The sequence below is a fragment of the Candoia aspera genome, chromosome 5 (assembly GCF_035149785.1).
Source record: "Candoia aspera isolate rCanAsp1 chromosome 5, rCanAsp1.hap2, whole genome shotgun sequence".
NCBI lineage: Eukaryota > Metazoa > Chordata > Lepidosauria > Squamata > Boidae > Candoia > Candoia aspera.
The window spans coordinates 96,426,091-96,447,321 of NC_086157.1; the positions used below are offsets into that span (position 1 = coordinate 96,426,091).

Consider the following 21,231-nt stretch of genomic DNA (forward strand, 5'->3'; position numbering starts at 1 on the left):
GTGCAAACTTGTGTCCTGATTCCATTTTCCTGTTGACTAACCCCATGATGCCTGGATTAAATTTCAACTTGTATATCTTCAGCTTGCATGGCCTCTTTCTGCCTCTTCCCTGTTCCTTGAAAAGATCTTCCCGACCTGGAGAGAATGAGAGAAAATGTGTTTAGGGATGTCAGTATTCAAATACACAATTTTCCGGTTCACCTGTTATCACCTTCCCAGATCAAGGGAGTGGTTGGAGGAGAATAAGCACCAGCTTGCTTCCAAATGTCTCAGGACTATAATTCCCAGAATTCCTAGCTGCATTTCCAAGTCATCAAATTGAGGAAAGCTGGTGTGTAAGGCTGAAGCCTATTTACAGTCCTGAGGATTCATCCCTCTGGTTGAATAGTCTTTGATTGAGTTTTTCTGTCTCGGCATCTCCATCCCATGATGGTTTAAAAAACCAAATTATGGGCTGTTAACTATTTTTATAAAGTTAAATGTTCTTTTTATAGCCAACACACAAATATAATTTCTATTAAGAGCCAATATGAATATCTGATACTCTCATCCTAAAAGTATTGTCTGCATAATTAAATGCAAGCGTGTGGAGCTTTTCTTTGAAGCTCCCTTACTTTATAAATACATACCATTGAAGCTGCATCATATCAGATAAGAATGTCATCTAGTGAGCTGCATGAGCCGCTTTAGCTTCTATATATTATGTGGGGCTACGTCCTTATCAACCTGTTGTAACAGATGGTATGCGTCACTGCTTTATCATTTTGCTTTATTCTCCAATAATGTAATACGCCCCATATATAGTTTTACTGACTCAGAATGTCAACTTAATAAAATTCAGTGGCCATTTTCAATCATTATGGCTTCTCCTGAGCAATAAACTGTAGATGTCCTGTTTGTGAAATATTTGTTGATATACATAAATGTTGTGTACTGAGAATTGTAAGGATTTTTAAAGTTATCTAGTCAAAAATTTTGAAGGGACACTTGATAGGCTCTGCTATGGTATGTAATTCTATATTTGTGTGTGTGTGTGTGTGTGTAAAAGCTTAAAGGAACATCTCATTTTCCCTGACATTCTTTGTGTACTCTTAGTAGATCTTATGTCTTCACTCAAATGGCTGGAACCTCTTTCCCGTCTAATTGGTTTTGCCGTCACATTGGCTCAGTTGAAACATTCTCTATTTGATTCTCCAAACAATGATTTGCTGAGCCTCTTTTTAGGTAGCGCAAACTGTAGTTTAGGGCATTCTCCTACTGTGTATAAAACTTGTAATGTGTGTTCTTAAAAATAAGAACCGAATTGGTAAATCCTTCATTTTTTAAATACTTAAATAATTTTAGATACTTTAGATAAATCTAGATGTCGTGAGTAAGGATGGCAAGCAGGGGGCTCCCATCCAGGCTGTAAGGCGCATGCGTAGTACTGAGGAATTAGGTAGCCATTCAAAGAGACACAGATCAGGCCCGCCTTAGCCTTTGGGGTTTATATGTCTGGGTTTTTCCCACGCTTCAGTTTGTTAGGATTTCCTGTTATGTAGCAGTAATAAAACACCAGAGACCTATTCCTTGTCTCAGCGTGGTTCCTGGCTGTTAGGTCACTAGAAATGATTTAAAAATATGGCCTCACATGCATTTATTTATTTATTTGATAGATTTATATCCCATCTTTACTCTAGGAGCTTGAGATGGCATCCATAGGATCTCTCACCCAGTATTCTCCACAAAAACAATCTCAGAGAGTAGGTTGATAGGAGAATGAGTGAATGACCCCAAGTCACCCAGTGAATTTCAGCGGTTGAGGATAGTCTTGAACCTGGGTCTCCCTGGTCCTAGTACAGTATCTTAACTATTATGCAACACAATTTGCTGTTATATACATCTGGAAGCTTGTGTCTATTTATAGGGGACTAGAGTAGCAGACAGTATTTTTGAACAAATCTATTATTTATTGTAGAACCACAGACTGGATTTCATATTGCTTTTAAAATGTTGGATGCAGATGGCAATGAACAAGTAGAGAAAAAAGAATTCTTTAAGGTATGGTTTTAAACATTTAATCAGTTGCCCTTGCTGGCTGGGAGTCATGGGATTTGATCCAACCCATTTGAAAGGCACCAGTCCCATAATGTACAGCTACTAAGCATTTCTTCCTCTGCTTTTGAAATTAAAATTCTAAATTAAGTCATGAATATTATCTTAACTATAAACCAGAGTATATTTTTACTGAGGTGATAATGAATTATGTCAAATATGCCCTTCTACTTTCTTTTATTAATGAAGTGTACAGTGCTTAGTATTACTTGTTGGGGCAAAACAGTTCAGAACATCAAGATTTCCCATTGTGGCTGTGGAATAGAAAAATTAGCAACCAAAGCTGTTAATACATCAATTCTAGAGAAAAATCTCCATTGTAGAAATTAATATAAAAGAATATTTTAACTTTTTATTATGATACACAAAATACACAATTCAAAATAAAATGCCAAAGCATTCAATTAACAGAAATATCAGTGAATTTGTTCTGCTAAGAACAAGATAAGATCATCTAGAGAGAAGGTGCGATGCAGTGAATATGATGGAATTAATCTAACAACTGTTGTCAGATGTGCTGATGATACCACCTTGATGACTAGAAATGAGGAAGACTTAAGGAATCTCCTGTTGAAGGTGAACGAAGAGTGCCAAAGCCAGTCTACTGCTCAATATTTTAAAAAAACTAAGATCATTGCCATCCTATTGCAAATAAGTGGAGAAGAAGCTGAAGTAATAACATCCTTTATCTTCCTAGCTCAAAAACGCATAGTGATGGTAACTGTAGCTATGAAATAAAGAGACATATGCTCCTTGGAAAAAGGACTGTGGCAGATATTAAAAGTGCAGAGACACCTCACTGACAACAAAGCAATGTATTGTCAAGGGCATGGTTTTCCCAGTTGTAACATGTGGTTTGGAAAGCAGGATCATCAGAAAAGCTGAACAAAGAAAACTTGGAAAGAATAACTTGGATAGCAAGAAGAACAAGTATTTCATATTAGATGAAATAAAACAGATCTCACCAGAAGGACTAAAACTTAAACATTTTGGACATAAAATGTGGAGGATAAGACCCTGATTCTTAGAAAAATTGAAGGCAATCAGAAAGAGGCTGACACAAGCCAAGGTTTTAATTTTTATTGTGGATGTTTTAAATTTGCCTGTGTTTAAATTTGTCATGCAAAATGGTGAAAGTTGATTTGAATTGCTGCAGGATATAAATGTGATAATGCTATAAATAAAGTGCTAGATGCTATAACACAACCATGATCTCACAAGAATTCAAAAGAAGCCATTACTAACAGGCAATCCAGGCAATATGATATCCAGCAGATCATAAAGAGTTGGAAGTGACTGAACAACTGAATAACAAACATTTAGGAAAATACTGCTTTTTCAAACCTAACCTGCCAGAATGTTCTTCTGATATTGGTTGTGAGGAATCAAAGGTAAGTGTTTAGGTTCATAAAGTAGGAGATTTAGGGAGAGTTCATTTTTATCATTCAGAAATAAGGTCAAATGCTCCTTCTCTCACAGTGATAAACATAAGCACTTCTTCTGAGCGCCTTTAAATCCTGCACTTTCTGGTTCTATCCATGCTGTTATCATAAATAATAAATTCTGTGTTCTTTTATTTTTGCTATCCATTTGAGGACCGGTGCTAACATCTTTGAAAGGTAGGGGGGCTTAGCAGTGCTATACTGTACTAAATCTCTTGTATTCATGATAAAATTGCTGCGCAATGTTTCACAGAAAAAATTCCTGCCAGGACTCTGTTGAATTGGGATTTAAAGTAATAGACAAATGCAGTATTCGATGGAAAACTTTTTTGAAAACCTGTTTTTATTTTATATACGGTCATAATTATTCAATCAAAAGAAGAAAACACACATCTTTTTATAAAAAAAAATATCTTTTTTTTGCTATTGCCGAATGCTTAAAATGTGCTATTTCAATAATTCTTTTAAAGCTACAATCTACAGAGTGAGATTATTCTTATTCAGTAGCGACTATTTCAATTTGGGTTGATGTCCATGGTATCTAGTGAAGGCCTTTCCCACTGCTACTGCCTGAGAATCTTTAACTAGAAATGGCAGGGATATAATAATATTTCCTGCATGCACAAAGTATGTGACTTGCCAATTAATTTTGCTAGTCAGATTGATAGTGTTTTCCTATACTTCAGGTGGGAAGAATAAGCAAAAGAGAAGTTAGGCTGCATAAAGCTACTTAGTAAACTGACTGAATCAAAATTTGAACTGGAGAATCCTTGCTGTACATATATAAGCTCTCATTTAGCTTTGAGATAAACCTCTTAAATCAATGGCATTTCTCTGCTTTTACTTTTCTTTGACTCTGTGCTGCCCTACTTCAACTTACAATATATTTCTGTATAATATTCAATATTTTTGTAATAAGGCCATTGTGCAACCAATTCTTCCCATCGTATTCCTAATACACACACCCCTGCCACTCCAAAGAATTGGGGCCTTCCTAAACAGTGCAGACAGTGTATAGGTTCTCTGGATTAAGGAGAGTGATCAAGGCTGGGGAAAGCACAAACAGGGATTATTCAAACAAAAACTTAAATATATAATGATTAGGAATGATGAATGTGATGCTAAATCCTCTGGGTTTAAAGAATTGATTCCAATGAGTGAGCAGCTTCACATGTGACCAGATTCCTTCATGGAAGGTCCTGGAATAAAATATTCCTTCCTGCCCCTCTCCTTCCATCAGTGTAATAGTTCTATATTTGGGCTTCCCACTGCACATTACATTTACTTTGTAAATCATATATAATTTATATGTTCTATGCATGTTTAGTGTTCTTATGTGGAAGGTTTTCTGCATAGAAACTTTGATAATAAATAAAGCAGGCCTCAATCTTACAGCCTCATTAAATATTCTCTGTATGCTATGGGAATGCCCTGAGTACACTCAGAAAAACAGAAGATAATAAATACATATTTTTGTTTTAGCTTCAGAAAATAATTGGAAAGCAAGATGAGTTTAAAACAGCTTCAGGAGATGACATATTGTCTCAGGTAGGTACCAATCCAAGGGGGATTCATGTGGATTGTTTGCTGCATCTATAGAACTTTTTTCTCTATTAAAACAGTTGTAATATTTATTTATTTACTATTTGTAAATAGTAAATAAGATCCTAATGACTCAGATTTTTTTCTAAGATACTTTTCTAATCTCAGGGAACTCAGCGCTAAGATGAAAGTTATAAATTAAATATGGATAAAAGATTATTAAAAAAAGATATATGTCATGGATAATAATACCTAATTTTTAGTTTTGTTTTTTGGGTGCCTTCAATCTGTCTTGACTCCTGGTGACTATATGGACATGTCCATGATGTTTTCTTGGAATATTTTTCAGAAGTGGTTTTCCATTGCCTCCTTCCTAGAGCTGGGAGGGAGGGATTGGCCCAAAGTCACCCAGCTGGCTTTGTGCCTAAGGCAGGACTGGAATGGTCTCCAACCTGGTGCCTTTAACTACTATACCAAGCTGGGTATAAATATCTAGCATTAGTATCTAAAATGTAATATATTTAATACATTTTAAATACCTGTAGTTACAACTGTATTAGAGTTTATAAATAATATAAAACTTATCAAAAATGAAAACTTAATCAAATATCTAAGAAATGTGACAAATACAGTTCTTCAGATTTAAAGGGTCCACAGTAAGTGACCGCACCTTGACATTGGCTAATCTTTAAAAAAAAACAGTTGGATCTGATTAATACTTGGATGGGAAACAGTGAAGATATCCCAATGCTACTCTAGGCTAGACTAAGAAGTTGGAAAAACATCCCAAAGAAAGGTGGTTAAGGCTCCAGGAGACTGTGAGTTCTAGTCCCGCCTTAGGCATGAAAGCCGGCTGGGTGACCTTGGGCCAGTCCCTCTCGCTCAGCCCAATTCACCTCACAGGGTTGTTGTTGTGGAGAAAATAGGAGGAGGAAGGAGTATTGGGTATATTTGCCATCTTGAGTTATTTATAAAAATAAGGCTGGATAAAAAAAATCTTTAAAAAATTACATGAGTATGGACATGTTATTACTGGGTTTGTAGGATGAGAGGCATACTTGCCCATTAATTTCATACAATGGGTTAACTAAATTGTCCTCCAGGTTATTAAGTTTCCGAGAACATTCAGCAATGCTAAATGAATTCTGACAGTAACTGAGAACAACTTTGCTTCCATTCTTAATGTGTGGCAAGAGTCCCTTAAAGGAGACCTAGAGTTTTCCTGAGCAGGTTGTTCTGAAGTGTTTCCAATTGGGCAACTATTTTCTCATTCCACTTCCAATTCTCTGTCTGAGGAAGAAGCAGTGGTACTCCTTATTACAGTGTACTACTCCGTATTACAAGTGTCTGATCACAAACATTCATCGGTGTTGAAATTTTGCATCTTTCAGTAGAAAAAAAAAAAATTACAACTCAATGGCCTGAACAATATATTGCTAATATATTTAATTAAATAAATATGAAATTAAGAATAATTTTGAATTACTTCTAAGGTTTTATTGTATTAATAGATCACTGGTCAAGACTTAACTTACAATTCAGATGGGATGTTTTAGTGATTGAAAATAATTTTATTGTATATTTTTAATTTCATCAAGCCCAATTCAAATTAGAAATGATCAGTTGATATTGACATGTGAAACAATTTTATTTCATTTGGAACAATAGGGAAGTAAGTTGAAGCATTCATTTTCATGATGAGAAAACACACAGATATTTACAAGGTTTTCTGTAAAGCAAAAATGTGCCTTTGTACAAATTATATATGCTGGTTTACAGACTGGAAAAATATCTAATGTCTGAATATGAAGAAACATTTGTAAAAACACTTTTACACACACTGTTATAGCCAAATAGAAGTCTAATTCTCAAAGGATAGAGAAGGCATACCATTTAGATGACAGTATATTGTGAGTTGGTTAAGTTCAAAAGGAGGATTAACTCAGTTAAATCAGTAATTATGTCAGTAATGCATCCTCCAAATTTTGATCTTTACATAGCATAATTTGATTTATGGAAGAAATATGACACCAATAGATAAAACACAATAAATAAAGCATAACATTGAATTACTAACTAGAAGGAATTCATCTTCCATGGCTAAAATAATTAAAAGCCAGGTTATTTTTATGTATAGGTTTTAAAAGTAGTTTTCATCCTCGTGGTTTATCAAGGGAATATACAAGGGAACTCATGGAATCTTTATGTAATTAAAATAGTATTGAAACAAAAATATGTAAAAGCAAGAAAACAATAAAAGATCACCTCATGCATTTAAAATGCCTGGACAAAGCTTTTGATGTGGCTCTAAATGACTGCAGTATCAATACCATTCTGACTTTCATGGACAAGGCCCATAGTCAAGTCAGCTGTCATCTTTTAATCAATAATTGGAGACATTAGGTATGGTCAATAGCCCTCTGATTGGGAACCATATTCATTTCTTTTTCTTGGTTTCCAAAGACTTGGACATGGTCATGGCAGTGATTCAGTGATACCAGTAGATTGTAGGTTGGCTGTTTTGCAGAGTTGCTAAATACAGATATGTTGAGCCTATCACACTAAATGCATATATTTGAAGGCATAAATTGTACAAAAAGTGATCATCAGGAACCACTACTTTGAATTTGAAATTTAGCAGATTAAAAAAAAATTGGCTGAATGAATTTGGGGTTTGGGGAGCCATGTGCAGCCAGTGAGCCAGAAGTTGATCATCCTTGCTTTAGCTATTTGGATTCTAAGCCATTTGGGCGTTAAAAACAAGCATCATCACTTTGTTTTTATCTTCAGCGCATTTGCAGCTGCTGTTGCTCTTTCAGAGAAAAGGGTGACACAATCTCATCTGGTTTACTTGTTATAATTCTGATATTAATTTCATACTATTTGAAATTTTGGAGACTTTTCCAAGGGCATTCCTGTGTATAATATGCTACCACTATCAGGAAATCACCTAAGTTGAACCATAGTGTAATCACTAAGGGTAGCTGGATTTCAGCAAGGTTTATCAATGAGTATCCTTGAGCTTTGCCTCAGGAACAGTGCAGGACTTTCTGAAATATGCAACATCAAATCCATGAGTGTCAGAACTTCCAATCCGCAGGCTATCCAGCAGGTGACTTCAGCCAGTTATATCTAGTTATCACTTTTGTAGCAAATCAATTTCATCTGGTTTGGATGACACCAGGAAGTCTTGGTATCATCCTTGTGTATATATACACCATTGCTTCGCGAGCTGCATTGGGTACTGGACTGCTTCCAGGTGCAATTCAAGGTGTTGGTTATCACCTTTAAAGCCCGTCATGGCATGGGGCCAGGGTACCTGAGGGACCGTCTCATCCCCATCACATCAACCTGTCCCACCTGATCATGCAGGGAGAGCATGTTATGGACCCTGTCTGTAAGAGAATTCCATCTGGCGAGGTCCAGGAGGTGGGCCTTCTCTACAGTGGTTCCTGTCCTCTGGAACATCCTTCCCCCAGAGATAAGACAGACTCCATCTCTTGTGGCCTTTCAAAAACAACTAAAGACCTGGTTTTGCCACTTTCCCTGGGGCAGGAAGGGAAGTAATCACTCCTGGAGATGGTTAGTGCCTTAAAATGGCACCTTTAGACACACGTGATACTCCAAGTAGTATCATCATCTGGATTTTATACTCTATTTATCTTCAATATTATATTTGCATTTATATTTATTTACGGTATTTTAAAGCTTTTATCTCTGTTGTAAACTGCCCAGAGTCCCCCATTTGGGGGGAGATGGGTGGTGGCAAAATTTAATAAATAAATAAATAAATATGACACCTCACTCAAAATGCTGTAGTGACCTCACTGTACAGAAGAAGCTTAAATAAAAATCAACACTTTTATCACTCCCACAGGACTGAGGAAACTGCTACTTTCTTAAACCACTGCAAACATATTTTAGTATTTCTCCAGCTACAGTCAACACTTGCAGTTTTACCACCTGTCAGCATTCTAACAGCACTTACTATATCTTTTTTTTTTCTTTTTTTTCCCCTTGGACAACTAAGATATATAGTATTCTTTTCAATTCCATTCTTCAACATATTATTTCCCTACAAATCTCTAAAAAGCTCCTTCCATTATTTCCTCACTTAATTTTCATCCCATAGCCTTCCATCACATTTTTAATTCAATCTTCTCCGGGCTCCTTGTTTAGCTCTTTTCACCCACTTCCAAAACCACTTTTTATTTTCATCAAAATCCCTCTGCATGCTTTGTTCCTTTTAGTTCTTCCTTGCTCTCTCTGACTACATTCTGTGTAACTATTTCTGTCTCTCTACACCAGTGTTTCTCAACCTTGGCCACTTTAAGATGCATGGACTTCAACTCCCAGAATTTCCCCAGCCAGCATGGCTGGCTTTGGAATTCTGGGAGTTGAAGTCCATGCATCTTAAATTGGCCAGGGTTGAGAAACAGTGCTCTGCACATTATACATCTCTGTATCTCGAAATGATTCATTTTTGTAGAATCATTCTCTTTCATTTTTTTCCCTCTCATTCACAGCCTCTTCTGCCTCATTATTTTATCAAGCATCCTTTCTCATACATCTTGTTAGTATAATGCCAGACATTTCAGTGGCACTCTGTAACATAATTTTTTCATTCTGGTACAAGCAGCGGCTTCTATATCCTACCTCCTTATGTCTACTTTCCATTAATTCTGTTAAGAGAATAATCTAGCATTTATTATCTGTCTGTCAAATTTGCCACAACCCATCTCTTCCCACCAGAGGGACTCTGGGCAGTTTACAACAAAATAATCAATTAAAACAATAGGCATACAATATAAATATATATAAAAATACAATTACAAATAGACAATAAATATAAAAATAAAATACTTTAATACTTTTTCATAGAGAACTTGTATTTTCTGTTCCTGTAGCCACTTTCACTCACAAAATAGTTTGTCTCAGGTTTGCATTGTTCATCCCCTTTGTATCCTTCATTAATTTCCTCAATCTTTCATCATAAATCAGTCATGCATTTAGATTGGTATTTATTCCTTTGCTATGTCATATGACAAACATGCTTAAGCCACAAATTCAAAACAAACAGACCTTTTTCTAAGCAAACACATATGCCCATTCATTCTTAGGTCTTCAAATGCCCAGTCACCTTTTTTGGTATACTTTTGTCTCATTTCTACCAATCCATTCATATTACCTAGAAAAAAGAACATTTTCCTGTGGATTGCATTCATTGAAAATGCCGCACACTTCTTCCCAAAACTCATCTCTGGCTCCTTCAGTATCACTATTCACTGGAATGTAACATACAGCTATCACATCACCAATGTGCATTCTTCTTTAATACACATCCATTACAATCTAGATGTCACCAATTCATACCTTCTAACATATGTTTTAGTCCTTTGATTCATAATTACACTGCATTACTCATCAACCTCCACAAGATAAAACACCTTCATTCAGTTCTATTACATCCTCCCACTTTCTCTTAGTTTTACAGACTCACCATATGCATGTTGCCTTTATTTCTTTTGTTTATGAATGCTGTTACCATATCTCATAGTTGTTACCAGATGAACCCATAAATATTGACGTCCACCACTCATCATGGCTTGGTCAACTGAGGCTTTCACATAAAGCTTTTTAGAAAGATGGAAGATACAGACTGGGTGAGCAGCCTGAATTGCATCCATGTGACATACAGTATTTCCTGTTAATAGTAAGGAAAGCAGAGGTCAAGTTTGGTCAGTATGCCAATGCCACAAGCACAGCCAAAGCTCAGTTTTTGTCCAAAATATGCCTACTCTGTTTTGTAGAAACTAGGATCTATAATGAAGTCTACCAAGCACTTTTCCAGACTCTACTGACTATGAGGTACAGTATATACATTGTATATACATGCTTAAGGTACCTGTAAAGTAAAAGATATTTATTTCATAAAGTAAATATCTCCATGTGTTGTAATGTAAATATCAACATTATTTCTATCGCATCTGGTGAATTAATCCATTAGTGAACATCTACTGGAGAAAGATAAAAATCCTGATGGAAATAATCCTAGAATGTTTGATTAAATCAGATACTTTATTTTTCATTTTTGTAAAGTTATAAATGAATAAAGATATTACAAACTAGCTAGTTAGAAGACATGGTTGAAAAATATAGGTTACAAAATAATGCAATTAATACTGAAAATACTAAAGTCCTACACACATTAATCTGGAATCAAAAGGACTTATTTATGTTTAAGCATGCATTGGATTGTGCTGTTGCCTAGTTACATGAGCCCAAGAAAAAAACATTCAGTAACTTTATTACTTACCAGTAACTACACTGCTTATGATCACCATGTGTTTTTCTACAAATGAAATTCATTATATCCCAGTTTACAATGCTGCATTTTCATGAATATTTTTAAATTATATACTTGGGATAACATTTATTTATTATGTGGTATACTTTTTGTTTTAGAAACTACATTTAATAAAAGCTGCTAGATTTTATTATTGACCTTTCCCTCACTGTAAAAACATAATTGCAAACATGGTAAAACAGCCTGTTTTTCTGTTGTAACCAAAATTGGTCTGCTGCAGAGCCAGGAGTTCAGCATCTTGCAAGCTTCAGTGTGTTTCTCCCCCCTGATTTGCAAACTCCAGACATTACTTCCTGCCCCCCAACTCTGGGATCTGCAAATCAGGAGACAGAAACTGCATGAGGCTTGCAAGTTAGCCAGTTCTTTGAGGGGAGTGAGAGTCAAGGGGCAAACTGAGTGCCTTAAATCTCAGCAAATCTTCAACCCCCCCCAAGTTCCCCTCCCCCATGAAAACGGTGTCCACATCTTTGCACTCTCTTCTAGTATCCTTGTTATTTACATTATTAATTTGGCTTACTTCTTTATTTGCTAGATTTTACACTCTACAAGGGTTTGTGGCAGTAGATAAATATTTCTGAGTTCAATAGCAAATAAAAGGGGCAAGTGGCTGTAGCCCAGTCTTTGTTTAAGAATTGGCTCCCCTATCCTCAAAAAAGACATGCGGTAAAAAAACATCCTGGGAGGTCAGAGGAAAGGGAAGGACAGAGCTCCGCCGCCGGCCTTTCGGTAAATGGTCCATGGCACTGGCAACCATTTTATAACTAGACAACCTGCATCATCATAGCAGATGTTTTGCGAGAGTAACCTACAACATTTTCTCAAAATTCCAAATATTTTTACCAGTCAAGAAGGATCCCTACCTCTATTACAGCATATTATGCAGTGTTTAATTTCTAAATTGTATCGTTACCAGGTGCATTGTGTTAATACTGAACTTCATGTATGTTTTACTTTCAGTTATAAAAGTCAGTGATAAAATATAGTGTGCACAACAAACTATTTTAAGTGACCTAAACAGGGCTCATGTTACTTAATTTAGTGAAAAGTAGCATTGGACAAATGAGTGCTATCCCTTTCCCCATAAAGTTAACTCCTGGTTTGTTCTCACAGGAATCAGAAATAGAAGCTGCTGATATCAACACCATGTTACTGGTCCATTTTTTTGGAGAAGGAGGAAAAGAGAAACTTCAGTATTGTGAATTCCAAAGGTAGTATTATAAAATCTTTGAATTAGGCTTACCATATTTAAAATGGTTAAACCTGGGTAAAGGTTATGATCAGCAGGCTTGCAGAGGCAAAGACAGGGAATGTGGGTTTAGTACTCATTTAAAACTTGCTCCAGGTTTGTCAGATGGCTAACCCCATACTTCTGAAGGCAAAGGGGGAAGCAAGGGTTTAATCATCTAAGCTTGCAAAGGGGGAACTAGTTTGATAGATGACAAAGCCTGCATTCCGCCTTTCTGGTCTGCACTGAGACTTTTTATAAATCAGCTGGGATGTCCACACTGGGGCACAAAACCACGACAATCAAACTGGGGTGCATGATAAGGCTGTTTTTAATTAACATCAAATGTCATCCTGTTCTGTTCTTTGTTACAAGGTGTAAAAGGTTACTTTGGAATCTCATCCTGATTTTTATAGCCATTTTAAAAATATTTGTCATATCTTTTACTTCAGAAGGATTCCAAACAGCTTTCCATAATTGGGACACTGTGGGAATTGTATTAGACATTACATCAATATAGTGTTCCCCTCTGGTATGCTTTAATAGAACTAATTTACATAGTGCTATTCCCAGAAAATGGCTAGACTACGTTCCTACTTTTAGACATTTAATAAAAAGAGTTAGCTTAACTAACAGTAGAGGCTCTGATAAGTAGATTATTGCAATTCTACATTTTATTCTATCTTTTCAATGTCATGTTGTGCACTGCTCTTTGCTTCAAGTGGAAAGCCAGAATTGTAATATGGTTTGTTTTAAATTAAACATTTTAGCCAACAAATAACTAAAATGACCATTAGTTGATACTGTATTGGGAGTAAACTTTTAAAATGCTATTTTAAAAAAAAGGCTGTTTAAATTCAGAAAAAAGCATGTATCCTTGGAAATGGAAAATAAGACTTGAAGCTGTGAAGCTACTACTATCTTGAGCAATGATGAAGAAAAAAATCCCTCTTAGCAGTACAGTATAATTAAACTCAATGCCAGTTCTTTTCTTTGCAGAATCTTCTGCAAAGGAGTCTCTGCTTGAATCCTATGTCGCTCAGGACTACTTTACACGCTAATGTTCATTCATAAGTATTTTCCTAAAGATCACTATCTACTGAAAAATACAGCTTGAGATATATTTATATACAACTTGAGATATACCAGTTTATATCAGTTGAGATATATCAGTTTTATAATATAATATATTATATTATACAGCTTCAGATATATTTATATCAGTTTAGGCAGGAGCACATGAAATACAGGCACCTGGATATACCTTGGAGAATATAAGAATACTTTGGCATCCAGATTTCAGGTCACACAAGTGTTTGTTTGTGATTGAATGTTGTGCGTTTTCCATATTTTGATGGTGGTTAATTTTAAAATTCCATACATGCATGCCTATCATGCTATTCCCCTTTGAGATAAACAATATGATTCAGAGCATAGAAAAGGAGTAAGAAATACTAATCAAAAGATATTAATGACCTGAGAAAAGAAAACACAGCTCAAACTAATTTTCACTTACATCACTGACTGAATATATCCATACCTTTCTGTCTTTTCATAACTGCCCTTGCTTCATACACTGCTTCATACGTCTCAGTTATGATTTCAACTTCTCTTTAAATTTTTAATTTCATTTACAATATTTGTAAATCACCCATTATATTGACTCTGGGCAGTGTACAACAAAGCAAGAAACTTAAAATGTTACAAAAATTAAGTAATATGATAGTAACAAAGTTGGCCACCTCTAATCATCATTGTCAAATGCACACTTGAAGAGTATAGTCTTCATAGCCTTGAGAACTACAAGGAGCATCAGGGCCAAACATACTTTTGGGAAAAGAGTATTCTACATAGAACTGGTCAAGTGGTGATCAGGACTGAGTTTTCATTGCCAGATCATCCTGGTCCAGTAGGGCCATAATCAGTGTACCAGCCAGAACTGGGCAAGGACTTTTCATCATGGCTGCTTAAACAGGACACATGCACCTGTAAAAGGCCAGAGGCCAGAGTGCACCCATAAAAGATTGTTTGCATTTATAGTGTGAAATGGAATGCCTCAGGTAATTAGATAAAATCCTGCATTGACCCAATGAGGCATAACACTGATAATTCTGTGTACCTACTACATTCAACAAATGTAGGTTAAAGACCTCTGCCTACCACACAGATAGAAGCTTGTAATCAAAATTGGACTCCCACAACTTGCTCTTAGAGCTGTTGGGATAAGTATAGGGTTTAATATAGGTAATTTTTCAACAGAGGCATTTATTTTTCATGCACTTGGTATGTGTCTCCTTATCGCTGCCCATATATATCCATTCCATCTGCATTGTGACATGACAGTATAGTTTGTTTTAATGCACAGAAAGGTGAATGAAAGGATCAGTGTCTATTTTTCTTTAAAGCTCTGTGGAGATATCACTTTTCACATTATTTTATTTGTAAGTAACTCAAGCACATCATTTCTGGGGTTCTGTTGTTCAGGGAAAATGTGATTTCTATCTGATGGTTTTTCACATTTCTACCTCACATGGGAAGCTATTGTTGGCTTTTTGATCAAAGTGCCATGATGTTTTTACAACAGTTGACTGATGAGCTGTACAGACATAGATCATTGTCAAAGGCAGAGGGAAAAATGATGGTAAATGCTTTTATCATTTTCCAAGTTCTTGTTAAAAAGGCTTTCCATTGATCAGCAGAGTAGCCAGAGAAAGCAGGAGTGATTACATTTGATTAGGCTGCTTTAAAACCTGTCACAGAAGCTTAGATATTGTTAACTATGTAATTTACATTCCTTAAAAAGATGTGGATGAGGGGGGAGAGATTCATTCATAAGGCTTAATGGTACTTATGTATGCTTAAGAGATTTTGTTTTTTCAAAATACTGAAATGAAATGTAGGCTTTATTATTTAGTCTTTCACTTTTCCTGTTGATTTGTTGTCCTTTGCAACACATAATTTAAAGTTAGTATGCAGAAGTGACTTTAAATCATGCTACACAGTGAGTCTTCTGTATAGCACTCATTACATGGGTTGTGACTTCTACTTCATGGTGCTCTTGATTCTGTTTTATTTATTCTCTATCATTAAGGGGGCAATTTACCTCATTTACATGTTATGTATTGCATGCTGGCAATAAAGCTTTTAAACCAGCACTGTTTTTTCCAGGAGTATGCAAAATAGGAAGGGAAGTTGAAAAGGGCTAAACTTGAAGTTTGCAAGAATTCTATCTTAGGACTAAGGTAGGAAACAGGAAAGTTTCATGTGGGTTCAAATTCAGCATGGTAGTTAGTGAATGGTAAGTCAGGATACAAAAACAGCTTCATAAGGAACAAAAAGGAATTCCTGGCAGAATGTTATTTAGTCCAGGGATTTTTAAAAAATGCTTCACACACAGGTTGTGATATGCATGTGACTTAGTTGGGCTAATCTGAAATTGGCAGAACAATGCTGTAAACAGTTTTTGTTCTTTAAGGGACTAAAGAGTTGCTGCTTCCTTCTTGCTTCATCTTCCCAGGACATTTTCAAGCCAAAATTGTGGGAAATTTAGCTTTCTCAATTTTTTTCTATTACATTTTTGCTTTTACATTATATTTTGTTATCATGACTTGCAGAGCTGTAATGCAGCATCCATCGATCCATTTCTGTAAAATGTATTGTTTCAATAATAGCTTTTATATACTCTCTATACTAAGGGGCAAATCATGACAGAATGTATTCTGACTATTAGTTGTCTGTCCTTCCCAATCATCCTCCTTTTCTCTTCCCTGAACAAAGGGGTAATTGTGAGCTTACACACAAGAAATACATACGCATGCAAAGAATGTCAAAAGAGAGTCCTAAAGAGTCTTCTTATCCATAGGCATTGGGGTGGGCAGGTGATGAAACATACCTCATGATGCAAACTCTGCTCTTATCTATTTGTGTGCAATGTCATGCTGGAAGTACAAAAGGGTAGAACTTGCATCATGACATTGCTTTGTTATTTGTTTCTTTATTTAAACAATTTATATAGTAGCACATCTCACCGCAGTGACACTGAACAGCATACAGGGGATTAAAACCAACAGAACATAATGCAACCATAGAAACCAATAGATTAATTCATACAGATCAAACAACAAGTCCACCAACAGAGTTGGTTTAACCTCCCGGCCCAGTGCTTGGGGGTACATCCAGGTCTTTGATGCCTTACAAAAGGCCAGAAGTGTCAGGGCTCATCTCGGCGGGGTGGGGGAGCACTGTTCCATAGGGTAAGCACCACAACAGATGATATTTAAGGAACCTAGAGCATGCCAACCCTCCCAGTTCTGGCTGGGCAACCAGAAATTACCAAGGCAGGCAGTCCCACAAGTATCCTGGCCCCATGCCATGGAAGGTTTTGTAAATGACAATCAGCAACTTGAATTGTACCCACAGTAGCCGTTTCATGAAGTGCCCAGTACAGCCCACACTGCTGCAATCTGGACCAGCTGCAGCTTCCAAATTCTGTTCAAGGGCAGCCCTGTGTAGACCATGTTACAATAATCCAGCCAGGAGGGACTTCCGGTGGGGACATGGCAGACTGAACAGCTGTGCCCGCAGGCTCAGCAGACAGTACTGACAATGCAGCAGTTTTTTCGGGCTCAGGCAAGTTTTTCCTGAAGGCTAGGAGTGTTTTCTGGAAAAAAGAAAACACCTGGAATCACCCCATTTGTCCTCCGGACAGCTGCTTGCAGCTAGAAGATTGCAAACAGCATCTTCATTCGACTGGTAAGAGCTAGCCAGGAGGCTGGGATGTCACCATTTCCAAGCCGGCCACCCCATTTCTAAATTACCTAATTTATATTTCTTTTAAGTACACGTACCCTAAGAGACGCGGTGGCGCTGCGGGTTAAACCGCTGAGCTGTTGATCGGAAGGTCGGCGGTTCGAAACCGCGCAGCGGGGTGAGCTCCCGTTGTTAATCCCAGCTCCTGCCCACCTAGCAGTTCGAAAACATGCAAATGTGAGTAGATCAATAGGTACCGCTTCGGCGGGAAGGTAACGGCGTTCCGAGTCGTCATGCTGGCCACATGACCCGGAAGTGTCTATGACAACGCCGGCTCCAAGGCTTAGAAACGGAGATGAGCACCGCCCCCTAGAGTCGGACACGACTGGACTTTACGTCAAGGGAAACCTTTACCTTTACCTTTTTACCCTAAGAGAGGCTTTCTACAGCAGGGAGAAGCGGGTTCTCTTGGTGCCTATAGTTATTTTTGGGATTAATTTTTTTTTTTAAGTTCTTTTTAAGTTTTGGATTTTGTTTTCCCTCCAAATATTAAGGTGGATTGAGAGTAAATAATTGTTTCCCTGTTGTTATTTCTGTACTAAATTTGAAGGTATTAGCATTTTCCTACACGTTGAATCCGCTATTTTGAACTTTCAGTTTACTGCTTCTACTTTCCCTGGGGAACTGTCTGCATATCTCACTTTCACTTGTGTAAACACATTCCGGAATCCTTTCATATCTTTGACTTTTGCTGGTTAAGCTCATAGTGGGCACCATAATCTACTGTGTGAGACATGGAGGAGTTTAAGCAGACTTTCTCTGACTTTCACTGAGATTTTAAACAGATTCTTTCTGATTCGTGTCAAGTTTTTATGTAAGGCATTCAGGACATTGTGGAAAATATGAGGTTCAAAATATGTCATCTGGTTGGGGATGTCATGGATGAAACTGAGGAATTTAACAGCGACAGAAATGTCTCTTCTAAGAGTGAGATTGGGATTTCTGTTGAAATGCTGGAGGAAGATTGGATAGTCGAGTTAGAGAAATTAAAGGGAGAGATAGTTGCAAGCCATAAGTGAAATTGATCTTCTGGTAGAACGCCATGGAAAAGAAGGGGTTATTATGTATGGGAGGTCTCCTGAAGAGAAGTCAGAGTTTTTGAGGGGGCAGTTGGGCTGTTCAATTTTTTAAAGAAAAAAGATCTGTGCACATTGTGGGGATATGTAAATGCTCTGGTTTATTTTGAAGTGGGATATGGGTTTAAGAATATTTATCCAGATTGCTTTTAGGGTTTGGCTGATGTTATTTGTCTTTAAGGATTTGGATTAAGATTATTAAGGTATAATAAAAAATAATAATAAGTGTTTGATTTTGGGATTAATATGATTAAGATTATTAAAATTGTTGTGTTATTAAGTACAATGGCAGACAATTTATATGTTTTTTAGTTTGAGCTTTATTATAGTAGACAGGAATATACAGAATAGTAATAGGAAGGAAATAATTAAATAAATGTTATCTTTGGGGGGGAATTGATTAGGAGGTTTATATAATTTTTTTTCTTTTAATATAAGGGGAGGGAATAGCTGTATTTAGTTATTTTTATAATGTGCTAAAGGGGAATGATTTATAGAAATAATGTGATTTTGGTTTAATATAGAGTAAGGAATTGATTATGGAAAATTTTTGTATATCCTTGCTGTTAAAAGTCGGAAGTCACCTCTTCTCGTTATTTTGAAAAAAATTTCTCTTGTGTTTCTACACTTCTTTAGTTTTTTCTCTTTTTTTCTCTTTGTAGTTTTTTTGTTTTTCTGTAGCTTTTATCTTTGCTTGAAACTTAATGAAATTCTTATTTAAAAAATAATAATAATCCAGCCAGGAGATAACTAAAGCATGGGTTATCATAAGTAGGGTCTCCTGGTCCAGGCACTATTGGTACATAAGGTGAACCCATACAAACCCCGTCCTAGCTATAGCTGTCTCCTGCTCTTTGGGCAAGAGCCATGAGTCCAGAAGGATCCTCAAGTTGTGCACCAAGCCAGGAGGAGTTCTACCCCATTTAGAGGGAAAGATGGAAAGTCACTGAATTCAGGGGTCTCAAAACCCACAGTCACTCAATCTTACCAGGGTTGAGCTGAAGCCTCAGTGATGATTCACATTGCATCATTTTGGCATCATCATGGTTAGGAATGGATCCCTATGCCCCAGTAAGGCTCCACCCCACCTTTACCCCCATTTTCCTGTGTTTTGCTTTCACATCAAAAATTCCACAGGGTACGTAGGTTGGTTTCTGTCGCCAAATCATTGATGAAACCTGATTAAAATGGATCTAGAAAATCAGCTTTCTCAGGAGTGAACAGTGGATAAAGGAAGCAAAAGATGCAGTTACTCTTGTTTCATTCTGTCTGAGGAGAGAGCAGACGGTATACAGAAACTGTCCACCTAGAACTACCTAATCAAGCTGCTGCTACAGTTGGCTTACCTTGGAAGAAGGAACAGGAATGTTTTGTTTCCTCCAGGGAGCATCTGGATTTTGTCAAATGTTCACATGGTTTAATAAAAGGTGTGGGGGGAGGGGAGAGACAGGAATGGCTGCTAGCAAATGTGGGCTGTACCTGAGTGGATATCAAGTAGGAACAGATTGGGTTGCAGCACAAAAATGTTTTGGAAAGTCCTATCATCATTCAAGATGTAGAAAGAGTTGGTGATAGCTTACAGTTGGTAATGTTTGATATTGTGGAGTACTTGGTGCTCTCTGAGCTTGGTTGTTTGCTTGCAGACATCTCAACATCATCACAGCACCAAGAGAGCACCAAGAATTCCACAGTTCAACCCTGAGCTACGTATGGTAGTGCTTAAAAGTTTGTTAACTCCTTTGGATTTTCAATATTTCTGCATAAATAGGAGCTAAAACGTGATCTGTTCTCCAGAACTAGATAAGAGAACCCAATTAAACAAATGAGTCAAAATCATTATACTTGTTCATTTATTTATTGAATAAATTATGTATTGTATATTCTCTCCTATAGGAATATTTGATACCATGAAGATGCCCTACCTATACATTCTTTCCCCATTTACCAGGTGTCTAAATACTTTTTTCAGTTAATGACTCAGCACTGAACTCCATAATGCGTGCATCCTGAAATCATACATTATTTGAAAATGTTAACAATTATATTTTTCTAGATTTGTGTTCTGCTGTTTTTCAAGTCAGTATTTTAAAAAAAAGTGAGGTCACGTTCATGTGTAGCTTGTGAACATAACATGCAAATGCAGTCTACTGGGGAAAAGGTCTTATCAAAAGGTCTTCAGTTAAACAATGTTTAATTGTTTAATGATCAGGGCCTATGGTGAGCCTTCCCTGTCACAGCACCTGCCCTGTGGAATAGCATCCTCCCAGAGATCTGTACAATTCCCACCCTGGAGCTGTGCCGCAAGTCTCCCAGGCCTCGGGTTAAGGTGGCTGTTGAGCCTCGGTTACTTTTCTTTTGATGGACTCAGTCGTTTGTTCCGGACATATGTATGTTTATTCTTTCATTTCACCGTTTCCTGCTTTTGGAGATAAAAGCCACCTAGAATCTCTGGAAGTTGGGTAGCGTCTAAATCAATCAATCAATCAATTGTACTTTTCAGAAATGTGTGGGTTTGAATTTTGATGCTGGCTATGTAGTTCATAAATTGATACAAAAATGGGGCAAAATAAACTTAAAGCTTAGTAAATAAACTCAGGGAAACCAAAATTGATATGTGTGCCCATTTCTCCTTTTAGGAATAGAGATAAAAATGGCTTTTCTGTGATGGCTGTTCTA

General features: G+C 36.8%; 1 protein-coding gene across 1 annotated transcript in view; it reads left to right on the forward strand.

Annotated features, from left to right (window-relative positions):
- The window catches only part of MICU2 (mitochondrial calcium uptake 2), a 74,300-nt gene that overhangs the window by 43,676 nt on the left and 9,393 nt on the right, over nt 1-21,231 (forward strand). The window contains exons 6-8 of the mRNA XM_063305766.1: nt 1,958-2,040; nt 5,019-5,084; nt 12,556-12,653. Coding sequence (XP_063161836.1) covers nt 1,958-2,040; nt 5,019-5,084; nt 12,556-12,653 — 247 coding nt within the window. The remainder of the gene's footprint in view (nt 1-1,957; nt 2,041-5,018; nt 5,085-12,555; nt 12,654-21,231) is intronic.